General features: G+C 32.4%; 1 protein-coding gene across 2 annotated transcripts in view; it reads right to left on the reverse strand.

Annotated features, from left to right (window-relative positions):
- Positions 1–19,231, reverse strand: part of EXOC6 (exocyst complex component 6) — a 170,036-nt gene that overhangs the window by 15,424 nt on the left and 135,381 nt on the right. For both annotated transcript variants that reach the window (XM_039871724.1, XM_039871722.1), the window contains exon 20: positions 15,019–15,092. In XM_039871724.1, the coding sequence (XP_039727658.1) occupies positions 15,019–15,092 (74 nt within the window). The remainder of the gene's footprint in view (positions 1–15,018; positions 15,093–19,231) is intronic.

The raw sequence follows: 19,231 nt of genomic DNA on the forward strand, positions 1-19,231 counted from the left end.
AGAGGGCCAGGAGAAGTGAAAACATACAGTGTAAACAAATCAAGGAGTCAACAGACAGGAAAAAGGTCGGGAGGTTGGAAAGAGTGGATAAGAAAGTGGAAAGAGCACAAAAAAAGTACTTAATTTTATGAGTAATCAAATATTTTAATCTTCTAGAATGAGGGATGCATGGTTGGGAAGTGTCAGAAATTACCAATGTCTGACCAGGTCCAGGAAGAAGTGGTGAAGGCTGCCATGAGGTTTTCAAAAGGGCAGAGGAGCCTCTATTTAAAAGCAGGCTACCTCAAGAAACCTGGAGCAGCAGGAACTCTGGTTAAGGGGAGAGCTTCTAGGTGTGGTTAGATTTTCTGAAGTCCCTTCCAATTTTCAAGTGTTACAATTTGATGACCATGAAAATCACTGAATCACAGACTGAAGGTAACTGAAAGATGATTTGACATTTAAGAAAACACGAACAGTGAAAGAAAAAGAACTACAAGTTGTAAAACACTCTAAGGACTAACCTGTCACTTAACATTAAGTACTAAGCATTGTAATGTATACTTAAGAAGGAAGTTCAGGTAAAAAAGTACTATAAATGTTTAATTCTCAAATTAAATAATCCTTTCAACAATTTCATCCTTTTGATATATATTAGTAAAAACTTTCATCATGACTATATATCCACTTGGATCTTAGAGGTCAATGTTGATCTAAATGACACTAATCTAAATTTCTGTTAATATATGGATATATGTGACAAAATGCATCCCTTCCTAGGGCTAGCTGAATGTTAGCAGTGTTGAGTTCTCTGAGCTATCTACATTTGATGATGGGTGGCTCTGTGGGCCACTGAGAACTTCCTGAAGTTCGGAGTGTGTACATAGACCTAGTTTTTTGGGAATATTTGTTTTCACTTTCCAACCAAGTTATGAGATCTTCAAGGGCAGGGTAATAGCTCTTACTTTTTCCTTAGGGTACTCAATAAAAGCTTGTTGAACTGAGCTAAATTATATTGCATAGAACACTTTGAGAAGCAAAAGTTTGAGAATTGTGTCTTTTCTGTGACAAAATATAGCCCCAAAGGAAAAGCAGAGAGATTAATGCAAAAGAAAAAGCTTTTAAATTTAAACCACTAAAAAGCTTTGTATAAATACAATTTAAAGCCGTTGGTCTTTCACACATAGATTACAGTGGATCCTGATTAACCTACTGTTAATTTTTCTTTATCTCTATTTCAGGCCATTAGTTATATCTGTGTATAACTTTTCACTTGAACAACTCATTCCAATGCAGGCTTTCCTATACTTTATAAAAAGAACTGAGTTTCAGAGAGATTAATTGTCTTGTTCAAACTTATATGTAAAGTAGAATTAGAATCTAATTTCCTCAATTTATAAATTAAGTGCTTGAACAACTAGATTAGGATGGCCTAATTTACACAAGATTTATATGTATAACCAATCTGCTTTCAAAAAGAATGCTTGGTAAGGTTTTTAGAACACTGTTGTTAGATTCTCACCGGACATGGCAAATATCATATAGGCAGTCTAGGGAATTTTGTTTTATATAGTAAAAACATCATAACAATAAATATGGTGTTTGTGGTTATAATACTCATTAGTATATGAAATAAATCATGCATCATTGCTGTTTTTCTGACAAAGCATTTTCTGACTTCTCATAAACTATTCTCCCAACTCAAAGAAACCCATAAAAGAAAAAAAGAGAAACATTTCCATTCAATAAAATAAAATAATTATTAGAGAAAAAATTTCTTTTAAATAAATAATAGGAAGTTTGGCAAAAATGTAAATTAATTTTGAGAGAAAGGATAAAGTTACCTGCTGGATAGTACCAATACTAAGATTATTATCTAATAATTTAATGAATATATAATATTTTCAAAGGCCAGAATATCACTATCCTTTATTGCTGACAGACTATTATAAAAATTTTAACATATCCCTTTCAGTGAAAAAAATAGCAAGAATATTGATAATTTAAGACATTTAAATTAGAGACTGCCTCTCTTTACATTATGCACTGGCTTATAATTCCTAGCCTGTGGAGACAAAGACTTACTCCTTGTGTAACACACTGAAATTTACCTCAAAGTTAATCATGGTATGAAAATGTTATTTCCATAACATTCCATATTTGCCCAAATAAGGAACATTCCATATTTGTCCAAATGCTCACATATATGAATAATTTTTTCCCCATCTGTTTAATTTTGTTTATAGTTATATTGCTAACTTCAGTGCTTCTCTTAAAAAGTAATTCTGGTTAGTATATTTTTTGGAATGTTATTTTGGCAATGCCCAGTAATTCCACTTCAAAAGGCCTATAGACATACTTATACAAGTATTCAATATATATGTCTAAGGATATTAACTGCAACATTATTTATATGTAGAAAAACTGGAGAGTCCATGTCCAAGGACTTGTTTAATAAATTATGGTATATTTATACTATAGAACATTATGAAATAAAAATAAAGTGGATCCATATCTATTAGTATGAAATCATGTAGTGCTGCATGAAAAATGTAAATTATAACATAAATGATCCATTTCCTCTACAAAAGCAAGTAACTCTACAAGTGTGCATACAAGTGGGTGCATGTTTGCGTATTTCAATGTAGACTATAAAAGGTCCGCAGGGAAACACACTGATGACTCTGAGAAACTAAAGAGGAGAGCTTTCTCTTTATATCCTTCTACATGTCTGATTTTTTTGTTGTTTTAAATAGTGAGCACGTGATGTCAATTTCCTGATTTGATAATTATAGATACCTATACAAAAAATTACCATGGGGGGAACTAGGTAAAGTGTACATAGGACCTGAGCCTTATTTGTAACTTCTTGTGACTCTCTAATTACTTAAAAATAAAAAATTTTAAAAACCAGTGAGCATGTACTGTTTTTGTAATTATTAAGGTGTTTGTGTATTTGTTTTTCTGGTTTTGAAAAAATCATTTTAGAGGGTAATTTTCCAAACTACAAAATAGCCCTAATCTTTTTTTCGACCTTCATTTATTCCTTCTCTAAAATTTTTCCTTTCTTTATGTAGATATAAATTTCTGACCAATATTATCTTCTTTCACTCCAAAGAGCTTCTTTTAACATTTACTGGTGATAAATTCTCTCAATTTTATTAGTCTGAGTGTTATGGATTGAATTGTATCCCCCCAAATCCATATTTTGAAGCCCTAACTCCCAATGTGACTGTATTTGGAGACATGGCCTCTCTAACCTTTACTTAAAATAATCACGAGAATCTATGAGTTCAAAATTTATATCAATAACTGAAGGCATAAGCATGAATTGCATATGTAGTTAAGCATATAAACTGTAAAGTATCAGAATTATGACACTGGAACAAAAAAGAACAAAAAGGCAAAAGACATTTAGGTTCAGACTAATCCTTTATAACATAAGCTCTCCCAAAGGGCAGCATACTTTTCTAATATCTGGACCTTAAGGTAAACTTTGTGAGATGTCTGGTCTTGTTATATTCAGGAATAAACCCAAATTGTTTAAGTCTTTGGCACTTCAAATGAATTTAGGATTGTCTAAGAGAAAAAATACTTGCTAGAGGAGCTGTGTGAACAAGCTTGTTGTCCTGCTACTATATCTAGTCAGGCATTCAAATACTACAACTTTGGCAAATCCCATTAATACTTTAAGAAGTCAAAGACTTTAAAACTTCTAAAGAAAGTTCCTGTGAAGTAGTCACAGGGGCAAGTTTAAGCAAGCAGAGTGTGTATACAATATAGTAACAAATATAATGCAAACAAAAGAAGATTTGTTTAATTATAGTGGAAATAATTGTTATTTAAAAGTGCCTCTTCCTCATCATAAAAGAATAAACTGGACTAGTGGCAAAAGAATTGTATGTTATGATGCCTTAAGATTAGAAACAAGACAGAAATTTCAAAGTAAAGTCTTGGCAGACACCCAGTCTCCATTACAAGAACTATGGCCAAACAATTCCTTCATAACTTCCAGGGCTTGTTCATGTCCCTTTAGGTAGAAGTCAAAGTTGTTCATTTTGAGTCAAATACAAGTGTATATTTATCAGGTTCTCTTATCTTTCTATGGTGAAGTACATCTGATCTTCCTCCCTAAACTTTGTAACCATTTGGCGGTATAGTAGAGGATTATTAGACTGTAAAAATTAGGGTGGAAGTAGTAGGTGAGGAGGATAATGAGAACAAGGAGGTAGGAGCCCGGGGTACTTCCCTTATGAAGCAATACTTTTGGAAGGAGTGATGGTCTTCATGGTTCACTATAGTACAGATCTGGCACACGAGCCTTGCTGTCACCCTGATGAAGTATGGTAAGTACAGACAGATGATAGCTGCAGACATAATCAATTAATGACCTCTGCAAAGCAAGCTTCACACCAATTCACTAGTTTTAGCAATGAAGATTAGCATGCCATGAAACAGATTTCTTCCAGAAGTAAACTGTACATTTTTCCTCACAGGTTTCATTAAACCATTAATACATAGTTAAAATAGTTCAAGAAAGTTTCCCAAGGTCATACACTTGTTAGTAAGAGAAGCAGGACTCCATTCTGTTTCCTGATTTCCTACGCAATAGTGTCCTCATCAACACACCATTCGGAGACTTCAGCAGCTTTCTTTTTACACTTCTCAATTCCTATCCTTTAGCCAAGACATGTTTCCGACTCTAATAGTCTTTTCTTCACAGATAACAACTAACTCATCTCTCAAACTGTCTAGCTCTTATTTTATTGTCTATTGTTTAATTCTGTTTCCCCTGTGGCTGGCTATAGTAGGCACTCAATAAACATTTTTTGAAGAAATAAATAAATGAAAATCTATTCATACTTAATTCTTTCTTTTTACTGCAGTTTTAGGATTCCACTAACAAATGTTTATTTACACAATGCTTGTCCCAAAGGGATTTTAAAGCAACTTACGAAAATACATGCAAGATAAATACAACTTAATAACTGAGAAAACTTAGAGCCAAGAGAAAGTGAAGGTAGGAGAAGAAATAAGATTAGTATATAAAATGCATATGATGCTACCCTATACACCTAAGTTTTCTAGCTCCAAAATTAAAAAGACAATATAATTAGTTGGATAACTCACAGTGTTCTTGAGATAGAAACAAACTCGTAATTGCTAAAGATAAATTCAACTATTTCTAGTACCGAAAACAGAAACTTCTGAGTCCATATGAAGAAGCCACTGTGAAATACAGTGAACCATATCATCAGTAATTAAATAATAGTAATCAATCATCTGTAGCCTAGACTACCAAAATAATTGTTTAATGTCGTTCTTGATTATAATTTTGTCCCTTTTTAATCTATTCTCCTTAGAGCAGCCAGAGCGATCTTTCCAAAATAAAAACCAGAGCATGATATGACCCTGCTTAAAAATCTTGAATGGTTCCCCATCATACTTAACATCCTAAACTCCTTAACAAGGCCCTATATATATAATCTGGCTCTGGTAATCTTCCCAGTTCCTCTGCCAGGAATGCTATTTCACCATATCTTCCAATTTCATTCAGATACCTACTCAAATGTTGCCTCCTTAAAAAGATTTTCTTTGACAACCCTATCTGAAGTGGTCCACCTCACCCCCAGTCACTACCATATTAACCTGTTTTATTTTTCTCACGGCTTCTAAAGCTATCTGGAATTCTATCTAAAGCTATTTGAAATTATCACTGTTTGTTATGGATCTTCCTTTAACAAAATGAGATTATGAGAGCAGGATCTTGCCTATCTTGCTCACCGCTGTATTCCCAGCACTTAAAGCGGTGCTCAAAGCAGGTGTTCAATATTTGTTGAGTAAATGAAGAAATATCTGAAAATGGGGCAGCTCTTGGTGGTCTGCCTTAATCTGGACAGCTTTCAGTTTCCCAGAACGGTGGTGGTTACGTAACAGTTGTTAAGTCATACAGGATGCCTCTGAGAATCTGTTGAAAACACTGGACCCTCTTCTCAGAAAATCACATACAAACAAAATTTTATGCGAATCTCCTAAAACTCATCTACAGTCCCCAAGTTAGAATCTTTGATGTAAAGGCATGTAAGAACTTTTGTGCAAAGCAATCTATAACTAATTCCTGTCCACAGAATTAAAGGCTGAGGGGGAAAAAATCAATAAAAAGCTGCAAATCATTCCTAACAGATTTCTCTACAAAGTGGTAGAATATAAAAGTGGTCAAATGAGCAACAGCCATAGCTAATGGCTGTTTTGTCTCCTCATGTAACATATTAGATCGAGAGGCCCAGATTTGAAATTTATCATGAAAGAAAATATATGTATATATGTTGATGACATACATAGTAAGAAAAAAGATCCAAGAAGTGAGTATTTTTATTGGTGGCCTCTTAAAAAATGGCATAGATGATACTCTTGTTCTAACTAAATGAGGCAGTACTGGATCAGGATATAAATAGAGCAAGTCAGGTTCCAGGAATTGATAAAGCTAAAAAAGATAACATTTCTAAATGGATTGGCTTAATATTCAGAATGGTCCATGAATTCTTCTGGAGGCAGAGAATCTCCCTGGGTACCATCAATAACAAGATGCACGTACAGGGTCACAAAACGACTTTAAAAACGTGTTCTTTAAATTGTCAGATCAAAGAAGTAATGGCAGGAAAAAGAATATATTTATGTGTAAAACTCCTCCCTGGTCTCCGAGGGTGGACTTGGTGTTAAGTAAAGGAGACCAATGAACAAAGTAGCTTTTGTTCCCCAACCCCTTCTCTTTTTTATCTGTAGGTGCTTACAGCCAAGTTAGCTTGTAAAGTAAACCATCTGGGCAAAAAATTTCTGTAAATACTAAAAACTTAGAACTTTTTTCATCACATTTTTGGTACCATGAAACAGTAAGAGTCACTATTTTCTTTGTAGAAGTTTGGCTTTGTTTTAAGGTTCTTATTTTGGTATTAGATTTTCTGTCTTAAGGTGCAATTATCTTGAAAAAAAGTCACTTCAACTGTATTTCCTTTTTAATACTAGGGAGACACTCTTTACAACACACAGAAAATATAGAACTTACCTTGATCATTTTATCAAAATCTCTCTCCTTTAAAAATTTCCCATCTCATTTATAGTGTATTAGTAAGGAAGAAAAAAAAAAGTAGTGAATATAGACTTTATTTCTCTCCAAGTATGTATACTGTGGCTCAATAACAAGAGCCTTGATGATTCACTAAGGAATCTGACAACTGTTAGGATTTGAACTCCACATGAGCTGGTATTTTAATTTCCCACTAAATCTTTTCATTCTTCACAAGCAATCCTGTGTTACCATTTCATGCTTCTTAAAAACAAGTTATTCTGTATGACTGACTGACTGGTTTACTGAGTCTAAGCAGCATTAAATCCTCTAGTAATTATCATACTTCACAAAATCATCTGAATGTGTTTTTATGAAAAAGGAAGTTTGAAAAATTATTTTTGAAAAATTATACTATTTTTCATCAGTTTTGTATTACTTGCATTTTAATATTTAAATTTCATCTATTTGCTCTTATAGCTCTGTTTTAACCAGCTGGTTCTAGGAATCCATTCATTAATGTAAATCAACTGTGGTCCAGGTAATTCAGTTTTTAAACTGTGTGCTATAGAACACTGCTTGTAGGACAGTAAGAGATTTTCATTTGTGAAAAGTATTTAGTACTCAAACAGGTTTGGGGGCAAAAAACAGATATGCCTTTACTCTAGGACTTCTCAAAGACTAATGTGCTAATGAGATTGTGAATTTACAAGAGAGGGACACAATATGTAGGATTTCCTAAACTTATTTTACCATAGCTTATTTTCTTCAAGATTCACGGTTCCAAATGACAGTAGTTTAGGATATGCTGCTTTATTTAAGTTCTGTGTGATATTCGGTCATTGTTGATCACTTAAAGTGTATATTGCCTTTGTCTAAATTCCTATAATTGCCCTGTCCAAAATATTTCTTTATCGATAAAAGAATAAGCAGTTGGTTTTGGAGCATTGACATTTCTCAGAAATAACTTATAAAAGTATTTTAGTATCCCTAATGATGACCAAGATAAATCAAGAAATGCGTCATTATGTATTCATATAAATACTCTCATCAAAAATAACTGAAATAGAAAAAAATTGCCACTGTTAAAAAATGTTTGTTGATATGGAACATTAAGTTACATGGAATATCTCAATTCTTAGTAAGTTGCTTGTATACCAACAAAAAATGCTTTTGAGTATAGCCAAAAATTTTTCATTCACTTATTCAACATTTATGGATTGTTTACTATGTGCCAGGAATAGCATTAAGCAATGGATATATAATAGTAAACAAAAAAGGCAAGATTCTTGTCCTCATGGGCTTGCAGTTCAGCTTTTTTTCTTTTGTACTGCCTATGTTGATATGAATACTTACTCTAGAATTGCTTTATTTTTAAACATACCTTTGATGGGTTGAGAATATAGTTAGGCTGGTATTAAAAAATCTCAACCCTACAACTAATTTGCTAATGAAGGATGGCATGAACCATGAAATATAAGCATACAGTTAACTGGAAGACAAAGGAAATCATTTTATTTGTACATTAGAAGCACATGCCATTTATGTCTTACAGTCTGTTTTATAATTATTTTACATTAAAATGCTATGAGATCCAATTCTTTTCAATAAAAAATGCTGGGTCAATTGGATAACCATATAAAACAATATGAATCTTGAACCTTATGCCCCTTATACACTATGCATAAAATCAATTTCAGATGGATTATAAATCTAAATGTGAACAGTAAAACAATAAAACTTTCAGAAGAAAACATAGGAAAATATCTTTATAATTTTAGGGGTAGGCAAAGACTTTTTAAACAGGACATTAAAAAGAGCCATAAAGGAAAAGTTGGATTTCACTAAAATTATAAACTTCTGTTCATCAAAAGACACCACTAGGAGCGAACAGACAAGCCACAGAGCGGAAGAAGGTATGTGCAATACATATATTTGACAAAGGACTTATATTCAGAATATACAAAAGACGTCTATAAACCAGTAAGAAGTAGACATTACAATAGAAAAACATGGCAAAAAAACAAGCAAATAAACCCTAACAGGTTATTCACAAAAGAAGATATTCAAATAAACAATATGTGAAAAGAAGTTTAATTCTGTAGGTCATCAAGGAAATGCAGATAAAAACCACAATGTAAAACTACTGTATACCCACTGGAATGGGTGTAAAAAGAGAAAGATAAGCCTACAGTGACAAGGATGCAGAGCAATAGAAATACTTCTACATTACTGGCTGAAGTATAAACTAGCACCTTTGCTTTGGAAAACTGTTTCACTGTATCTACTAAAACTGATCACATACATAAAATCCCTTGACTCAGCAATTCCACTCCTAGGTAAATATCTCAACAGGAATGTGTACACATGTTCAGCAAAAGACATGTGAAAGAATGTCATGTTAGCACAATTTGTAAGAGTAAAACTGGAATCAATTCATATGTCCATCAATAGTAGAATGTATAAGTTATGGTATATTTCTGTAATGGCAGACTACACAGCAAAGGGAATGAATGAACCACAACCAAATGTAACAATATGGACAAATCTCTCACACATAATATTGAGCAAAAGAAGGCAGAACCACAAAGTTGATACTGCACAAGTTTGTGTATACAAAATTCAAAATCAGGCTAAATTTATCTATGGGTATTAGAAGTCATGATAGTGGTTATGCTTTAAGTGAGAAAAGGGTAATTAATGAGTGGAAATAAGTGAAGTGAGGGGTTGGGTCTCTTTTGAGGTACCTACCAGTCAAATTTTCTTTCTTGATCTGGGTGTTACAAAGATGTACTCACTTTTTGAAAAATCACAATAGTACACCTATGATTTGTCTGAATGTATGTTACACTTCAATAAAACATTTATTTAAAAAGTTCTCTGAGATTCAAATATATGTTGAACAATTTAAATTCTCTCTCAAATTCTGTACTCATAGTTAAGAGGAATGATCACTCTCCTTTTCCCTAGCTTACCCAAGATCAAATACTTGAAAACAGGGTCTAATCCTAGATGGAGAAAGAAAAATTATAATTTTTATGACATAGGGTTTTAATGGGAAAAAGAAAATGGTCTACTTGACTTGTAGGATAATAAAAATCACACATTTGAGTTTCTCTACAAAGGTATAACCTCTCTAAGGTTTTAGACTAAGATTATGAAATTTTTAAAAGGCTCTTCATATGACAAGGTATCTGATCCCTCACCAGCTTTGTAATTCTCTCTTATGTGCTCTCCAATTGGTGACTGTCTTTATCACCATGTAATACTTGAGACATAGTCTTAGCCCCAACGCACAACGGTCTAACCCAAATACCATACTTTCCTTAATGCAATATAAGAATTTCTAGCACAATGTTGGTTCATTTGGAGGTCAACTAAAACTACTAGATCTTTTCCATACTATAAGTCAGATTTCCTACAGCCTGTAGTTTAAAATTTTTAATTTAAAAAAAAAGCTCTATATGGCACTTAATATTTCCCTTGCTAAATTTAACTTTGTTGGCTTTGGCTTATCACTGAAGCCTTCTGAGAACACTTTGATTCTATCTTCTATCATTTTAGGTAACTCTCCTAGCTTTGTGTAATCTATACATATATTTCATAATTCCTCTATACATTTATTCAAGTCATTATTTTAAAAATTAGTTGACCCCACACTGTCAAAAACAGTCATCTAGAGGGTACTGCCACTGTCTTGACTTAAAGCAGCATTTCATAAAGTATGTTTCATGTAATATGACCCAAAATGAATGAGGTAGGTATTTCGTGATGAGTTTGGGGGATGCTGGGTTACTGCAGAATTTCTCAATCCCTACAATTCTAATGTATATGGTAAGTCTCTAAGAGTAAATTAGAGTATAAAGTGTTTTCCAAACTTGGGACCTTTTTTTTTTAAAGAAATCTTTTCTCATCTTGAGAAATCAATGTTCCTGCTCCAGGGTGATGATAATACATTAATCAATATTCTTTGGGCAAGAGATTGTTTTATTAGCTTCAAACCCACCTAACTGCATTATCATCAAACCTACCTAAACTTCTCCATATTGTCTAAAAGATTATCAAGATATTGTTAACTTATTGTCAAACCTAACTTACTGCAAAGTGAAAAAGGACTAAATAAAGAAGATTTAGTGTTAAAATTAGTGAACCATGGATGCTCAATTTACTGTGAGGATTATGCTCAATATGAAGGAAGGTGAGAGATATATTTTTAAAGTTTCCCATTAAATTGGCTACATTTAAAAAGTTTTGGTGATTAAAAACTAATCTTTAGTTACCTGGATAATTCAATTATGTAGTATATCTCATTTTCCAGTAATATTTAGTAAAATATTTCTAGGTATTAAGAATGAGTTATAAAAAATTATCACTGAATATTGTATATTATAGTCTCATAATAATTTAAAAATTTTAAGGTTTTCATACATTGTCAAAAGAATTTCACATATTCATCTGAAATCCATCTGAAAGATTGTACTTAACAAAATAGATGGTCTTTGTAAAAGCAAACAGACACACAAACTTTTATAAAAGTCCTTCATCATTTAGTGACTTAATTTCAGAGAACCTGGGGTAAGAGGATGAAAGGCTTTACTTGTAAAAAAGTTTACACATACAAATCATGTTCAAACAGCATATTTAAAATCAATTGAGGCAGTATATTCACATAACACAGTACCAGTACTGCTAATCCTCCGCATTGTCTTTTGGGGCAGTAGGCCTTAAGATATTGTTGAGATAACTGGCTTCCATTAGCAACCATGTGATTGGCAGGACGATAAAGTCTTTTCACTCACTGGTCAGCTATTTCCTTTTCTTTTAGAAGAGGGCAATTCTGATGATCCATCTTTTAGCTACAGTTTCTCATTGAGTCCCAATTCTCTTGCCTTCAGCTTTGATATGGTTCTAAGTTTCTTCTTGTATCAGCTCATACTTGTCATCAACTCCTCTATTCAGAACAGCAAATATCAGGAGTTTGACCTCAGGGCAAAGTCCGGGTGGGCAGGTAAAATTTGACCACTGGACCTACTTCCTAATCTTTCATACCCAGCAATTCATGAAGCAGTATCAAATTCAAACTAAAAAACAGAAGCATGACCCCTTATAAGTAATATGAAAAGGGCTCTTTTGCCTTTCTAAGTATACTTGAAAAGAACTGTCAGCCACCCTATTAAGACAGAAATGGATCACAGACTAGAAAAAAAAAGAAGGAAAAGTGTAGAAACCCAGTTGAAATGTAAATAAAAGTGTTAACGCTCTCTTTATATTTGGTGATATACTACTTCATAAAAAAGTGTTCAAATAATATGCTATGAAATATATTTATGAAGTCAGGAACATAACACTATTGACACTTTACGGCATTCTTATTTAAATAATCACTAACATTTGATACACAAAGCTTGTATCACCGAATATGAGATTTCAGTTTTCAAGACTAATTTTATTTTTGGCCAATTCCTACACTTGGTTTTCACCACTTAATTGTTTATAAATTAATTTAAAAAATAAATATAGGTGAAACATAATTATTCTTGTCAAGTTATTAAATCCAGACCTCTGAAATCATAAAATTCAAGTTATGTCACAGTGGTCCAGCAGCTAAAGACAAGAATTAATTGCATCTTCCTGTTAAAGAATACAAAAAAATAAGAATAGTGTCTGATTAAACTTTAAACATTAATAGTCAGGGAAAATAATTTTAAGCCTCGTTAAAACTAGAAAAATTAATACATAAAAAATTAGCTCATCAAAATTTTCTATCCACTAGTCGCTTCCACCACTTATTAACTACCATACTTTAAAATTGTGTTTTATATTAGTTATTTCTATATAAATCTTTTAACGATTCTATATAATAATAGATTTTGGAGTTCTAAACAGATTTTTTTATTCACACTGATGAGGAAAAGTAAACCAGGACTTAATGCCTCTAAATGCACATACTTGAAAAGTAAATTCAACCAGTAAGACTTGAGATATTTATTAATATTTATAAATATGTCTTAATAACAATTCCCTAGTGAGCTATATGCTTGTAAAGAGGTCATTGCTATCAAATGATGATTGTCTTTGAAGAAAGAAAGTACCTGGGATTAGAGTTTTAATCAGCATTGAACCAACCACTTATCTGGACAAATCAAGAAACAGAATCTTTATCAACGGTTTCATAAATTATGTGGTCCTATTTACAATCCTACAATGATATTACAAACTAGTTAACACTATACAAATTCATAAGAAACTGAGAATATATCACATAATAAATTTCATATTTTCTGCGAACAGATTATTTGTATATAATGGAAGTTATCTTCAAATCACATACTCTTTGGATTGGAGAACATTTCACATCTTTGCAAGAGGGAAACTTACCCCAGTAAGTGGCCATAACCTAACTAGGAAATGAATATACAACCAAATCTATTTCCAACTTGCTAAAGGACTCAGTTTTCTATATTAAATCATCTTGCTCAAGGCAATAGGATTAAGACAGAGAGAACTCCTTCTAAAGAAAATGGACCTGTCTTCAACAGAAAGAATATATTCTGGTAAACTGGAATGGAAATTCAGGGTCCACCTTCTTCATTTTCTACTATCTTTCCCTACTTAGCCTAGTCATCTATAGATCTAGGTCATCCATAACAGTGTTCCTTGTTTGAACATGAGCATTGAGTGCAAACAGAAATAAATATGAATATGTCTTATATGTTCAGTGCTTTACAGACATAATTGAGAGACTGACTTGAATATATACCATTTAGTTCTACATGACTCACAGTCTTATAAGTATTTCTAACCATTTTGTGAGTGTTTTGCTTCTTTAAAGGATTTTAAAGCTCCATAAAGATGAAACTATGTCTTACATTACTTTTGTGTCTATTTCAACCACATTTTCCCTCTCCGAATAATTAATATATAGTAGTTCATAAATACTTATTAATACTGGTTTGGAATTACAAAAAAACAGCTCTATTCTCAAACATTTACTGAAATCAGAGCTCTTTAAACTGCTCAAATTGGTCCTGCTCTAAACACCACTGTGGTACAGTCTATTCATACTAATAGTGGAGCCCCATCTCCAGTCATCTCCATCCCCCAAAAGCGGTGGCACCGTAAATAGACTAATATCACAGCTGCTTTGTTGTAATTCCATCTCCATTTTGTGCTTCTTGCCACGGGCAGCAGTCACTCTTGTCAATTTTATCTCTCCTGAGCCCTCTAACTTGGATCCACCCCTCCTCCACACTCCTATGCCTCCCAGCTTTATTAAGCTCTTTAATCCTGAGATTAAGAAAGCAAAAGAAAAAGGAGGAGGGGTAAAGAAGAAAGGAATAAGAAGAAAAAATATGGGGGAAATGGAAAAAGGGTAATAGGAAGAAAATAAAGAAAATGACAAGAAAGGTGTTAAAGAGTAGTAAAATGAATAGAAGAAATTTAAAATTATCATATTTGTTACTATACTTTGATTTATGTGACTAGAAAAGAATTATGTAAATGTATAATTACTTTTTTAGTTTTACCCTTTCTGAAGGCATACAGAAAATTTATGAAAATAGATTTCTTTATTACTGACAAAATTTTAAGCAAGGGACTGCTATCTAGTCCGTTTACCTCTGGTCCTGACACTAATGTTATACACCACCAATTTTCATGTATGACCATGAAATCATTAAGAAATAACTTAACCTTCAAGCATCATTAAACCAAAGTATAAAATTATTATTTAGTCATGTGCTTAGCAGATAATGACTACATTAAATATTCACTAATATAAATGCTCTATGAAGTTGAGACACTGAATGGATATAGGTTCAGAGATGAGGGCCAAATACATAGTTATCAAAGAAGCACTTGTGTAAAGAAAGGTTGTTTCAAGGCAAACAAACATTCCTGTAACTTCTTTTTTTTTTTTCTAAAGGCAAGAGGTAGAAGGAAAGGGAATAAATGAGAAGTACATTATTACATCTTACTTGTCTGAGGTCAATGAATGCTAGCTGCAGGGTATCCCCCTGGAATCCTGGCACAGGCTCAGAGCTGGCAAACACTATTAAGAAAGAAGAAATACAAGATTGCAAAATACACAAGGGTTTAACCACTAAATTAATTTCTACTCATTATAAATGTATTATAATATTTACACTTAACTCTTTCAAATGAAGACTATTTATAACCTTCAATTTCCACTACTGAGAATGTTCTCCACACCCATTACCACAAATATTTTAATAATTTTAAACTTCAAATCCACCATTTAATCACTATAATCCTTAATTACAATAAATTTAAAATGGTTATCCTACATAAAGTTCAAGGTAGTAATATACTTCAATCGAGAGTTTTCTGACTCTTTTTAGCCTTAGGTAAACAATTACAGAAGCATTTTGAAACTATACCAATTCCATGGCTGTCAACATATTTTAAAACATCTGCTTTGTTGCAGAACATGTGCTGTAAAAATCCTACCTCTAACAGCAATAACAGGCAGACATGTAAGAAGTCAGCTGTCCATGCAGACAACAGATAAAATGTTCTAAGCAGCAAAATAAAGCGATGCAGAAATGTCTGTTCGGATCTTTTAATAATTTTTTTCCAGAAAGGGATCCTGCTTCTTTAAAATTTAAGATATATTAACACAAGATTGAAAAAAAATTTCAAGATTTTTTTCAACATTTTTTTTGCACTTAAAAAAATGCAATACATAGCTTATTTAGTTAAACTGAAGACAAGTGCAATGTTAGTAGTTTTGAAGACAAAAGATTTGGCTCATAAAAAAAGACCCTATCATTTTACACTTAAGCTTCCCTGATAAGAATAAGAATGCCTGCAATCATCCTCTCTCCCCATTAATATATGAGTTTTCTTAGAGAACGCTGTAGATTTTCCATTTGTAAATTCATCTGAGCTGGTATTGCAGAAATGATTTAAATTTTCAGCCTAGATCGCTCTTGGAATAATAAAAATAATCCTTAAGTTTAGTGTATCTTGTATGAAAAGTTAGTGTATTTTGTGTGAAATATAGTTTAGAAAGGCTCAATGATAATCAACAATTAAAAACAATAAGTATATGAAAGCCAACACAGCTTAATTTAGCTGGCATTTTTAAGGAATGAAGGATTCAAAATAAGTTTTTGTTGTTTTTTTTAAGAAAATGATAACTTTTGCTTTAAGAATCAATTTTTTTTTAAATCGAGCATTTTTGATGGAATTTTAAAGTGTAACATAATACTTCCCTCGTCTTTTATTTTTTTGAGTATACTAAATATTATTTGAACTTTTCTTAATTTCTGGATCACCATTAACATTTTTATATACACAAATATTAAATCATTGTTGTATATCTAAAATTAATATGTCAAATTGTATGTCAAATTGTATATCTCATTAAAAAAATCCTTATAGAAAGTTACAAAAAAGAAAAAAACCACTTTTTATTCTATGCAATACATTTCCAGGGCTGCTATGGTATTAAGAGCTAAATAGCTCAGAATGCTGTGTCAAGTTCTTGTGCCTAGCTTTTATAATTTTCTGCCTTTTTTATTGACGTTTTAATATAAATTCTTACTTTCTGTTCTCTCACTCATCTCTTATTAATATGCTCTCTTTTAATATTCTTGAGCTAGTAAGTAATCGATTACTAGAATTGTGTCTAAAGAGCAAATGCAGCCTGAGTAAGGGCCCTTCTCACAAATAAGGTGAATGAATTTTATATATGCTTTTGAGTATAAAGTTTGTACCTTTTGAGTATAAGTAACCTTTGGTTACTCAGAAGTACATCATTTATCTCCCTTATTTCTTGGTTCTTTGCTAGGTACTAAGTATGCCTATTAGGGGACTAGACTTACCTTTCTTAGGGCTCCCATTTCCAGAAAACTAAGATTTATTGAGCAAATCTAGCCGCATTTTTTATTATTTAGTATAATTTACTCATATCACTGTCTTTTCATACAATGAAAAGTGGCAAAATTTCATGCTGTGACAACCTCATCAATGTCTCTGATAACTGAGCTGCTTTTCTCTACTACCATCAGATCTTAATGGAAAAATAATAAGCAAAATTATAATAGCCTATTAAAAGTAAAGGTGTTTTTGAATTTAAAAAATCCTTCTTAAGGAACAACCAGCATATTGTTGGCTATTCTGGCCACATTCCTAGGCTGCTGTTTCCAGGTAACAGTTAACTATGAATCCCTAGTGATTTTCAACTAAGGCTGTAAATGTTAGCTCACTTCTACTATCCCTACACATACATACATATACACACAAAAATAAGAACTTCCTATAACACAGGGAAACTTACTTTATATGTAAGATATAAAAACCAGCTCAATTTCAATTGTATTTGCAATTATTATCTACTTAACCTCCCCAAATTTTTCTACACTGAAAATAGTCTGACATTTTTCTTCTCCATCAGTTACTATTTAAGATACTATAGTTTAACTCTGTTGCTTGGTATAATTAAACCAAAGAGCTTGGTCAAAATTGCAATAGTACCATAAATTTACATTTTACCATAATAGTACCATAAATAGCACTTTACAGTTTACAAAGCACTTTCTTATACACCATCTGCTTTAATCATCACAACAATTTATATTAGTAAACAGGCATAAACTCTTACAGTTAGAAGAGACATCTCCTTTGAAATATCTCCATAGTCCTCTGAAGGCTCAGTTTAAAAGTCTCCCCGTCTTTCATTTTGTAATAGTAGAAATAGAAGAAATAAAAATGAAGTGACTTGCCCAGGATCACACAGCTAATTCAAACCTCATGGCATTCAATCTGCTGATCCAGAATCTGATTAAGTATATGGTCTCTCATCTTTTACTCATCTCTCACAAGAATCTAACCAATATGAAAGTGAAACTCACTAGTTGATACCTCTCAGGGCTTTTTTCTCAAATGTTTTTTAGGGATAGACGGCAATTTAGTAGTCTGATAATCATCTGGCACAGAGGACATTTGTAATTATATGCTATTCAATCTATAATAGCTTCATATTTTACATCTTTAAAACTCCTTTACATCTTTAAAACTCAAATGCAAGCAATCCTGTTGTTTTTTACCTTTAAAAATATCTTGAGTCCGAATCTGTCTCTATCCTCAAGCTATTATTTCTTGCTTTGATTACTAAAACACACTCCTATCTGGTCTCCCTGCTTTTTGTGTGTCACCTCTCTATCCACTTTTCCCAGTATGATTTGTGCAAAATGTAAATGTGATTCGTAGCACTTCATAGCTTAACATCTTTCAATGGTTCCCCATCACCTTCACAATAAAGCAAGACAATTAAGATCCTTTATAATCTGGACTTTGTCCATCTCTCTAGCCTCATCTTTTATCATCGCCCTAGGGGCACCTTAAGCTCTTTCCCTACCAAACTGCTTGTACTTCCTTACATATGCCAGTCTCTTTCCATTGTACCTTTAATCCTTCTACCTAGAGCATCTTTCCTCTTCTTTTCCATTGGATAACTCTTATCCTTCCATTAAATCATCATCTTCTATAGAAGACTTCCATTATCCTGCAGGCTGAATTAGGTTTCTCCTCTGTGCTCTCATCCCAACTTCCTGGCCTACCTATACTACCCATTTTGTTATCTTATAATTATTCAAGCCAAACCATGAGCTCCCTGAGGATAGGAAATATACTTGTTTTTTACATGTCTATCACGTAGTACAATACCTAATGTGTAATAAGTAGTCAATAAAAATTTCTTGAATGAAGAAAAACTGAATAAATAAATTCTAAGAGGAAACTGACACATTTATTTGGCTTGTTGATTATATCTAGAATGATGCTGTCCAACAGAACTTTTTTGCAATAATGGTAACATTCTATACCTATATTCTAAACTGAATTTTTAGCTTTAACTTTAATTAATTTAAATGTTAATAACCACATATGGACAGGGTAAATCTAGAACATTCTGTGCATATTTAGTATATTTATTTCAAAATAATTGATGGTGGGTCAGAATATCCTTAATGTTGTTTCCTTTGAAGAAAACTAAATTATGAATTGTTCTACTAAACAAGAATCTTCGAAAAGTAGACAATTTATTTTTAGACACCCCATAACTCAGTGTACAGAAAATGTTCAATAAATTCATTGAATACATGAATAATAATGCAAATAATTCATTTCTACCACTCTTCTCTGATGGATCAATAATTCTGGAGG

Source organism: Pteropus medius, unplaced genomic scaffold (assembly GCF_902729225.1).
Source record: "Pteropus medius unplaced genomic scaffold, Ma_sr-lr_union100, whole genome shotgun sequence".
NCBI lineage: Eukaryota > Metazoa > Chordata > Mammalia > Chiroptera > Pteropodidae > Pteropus > Pteropus medius.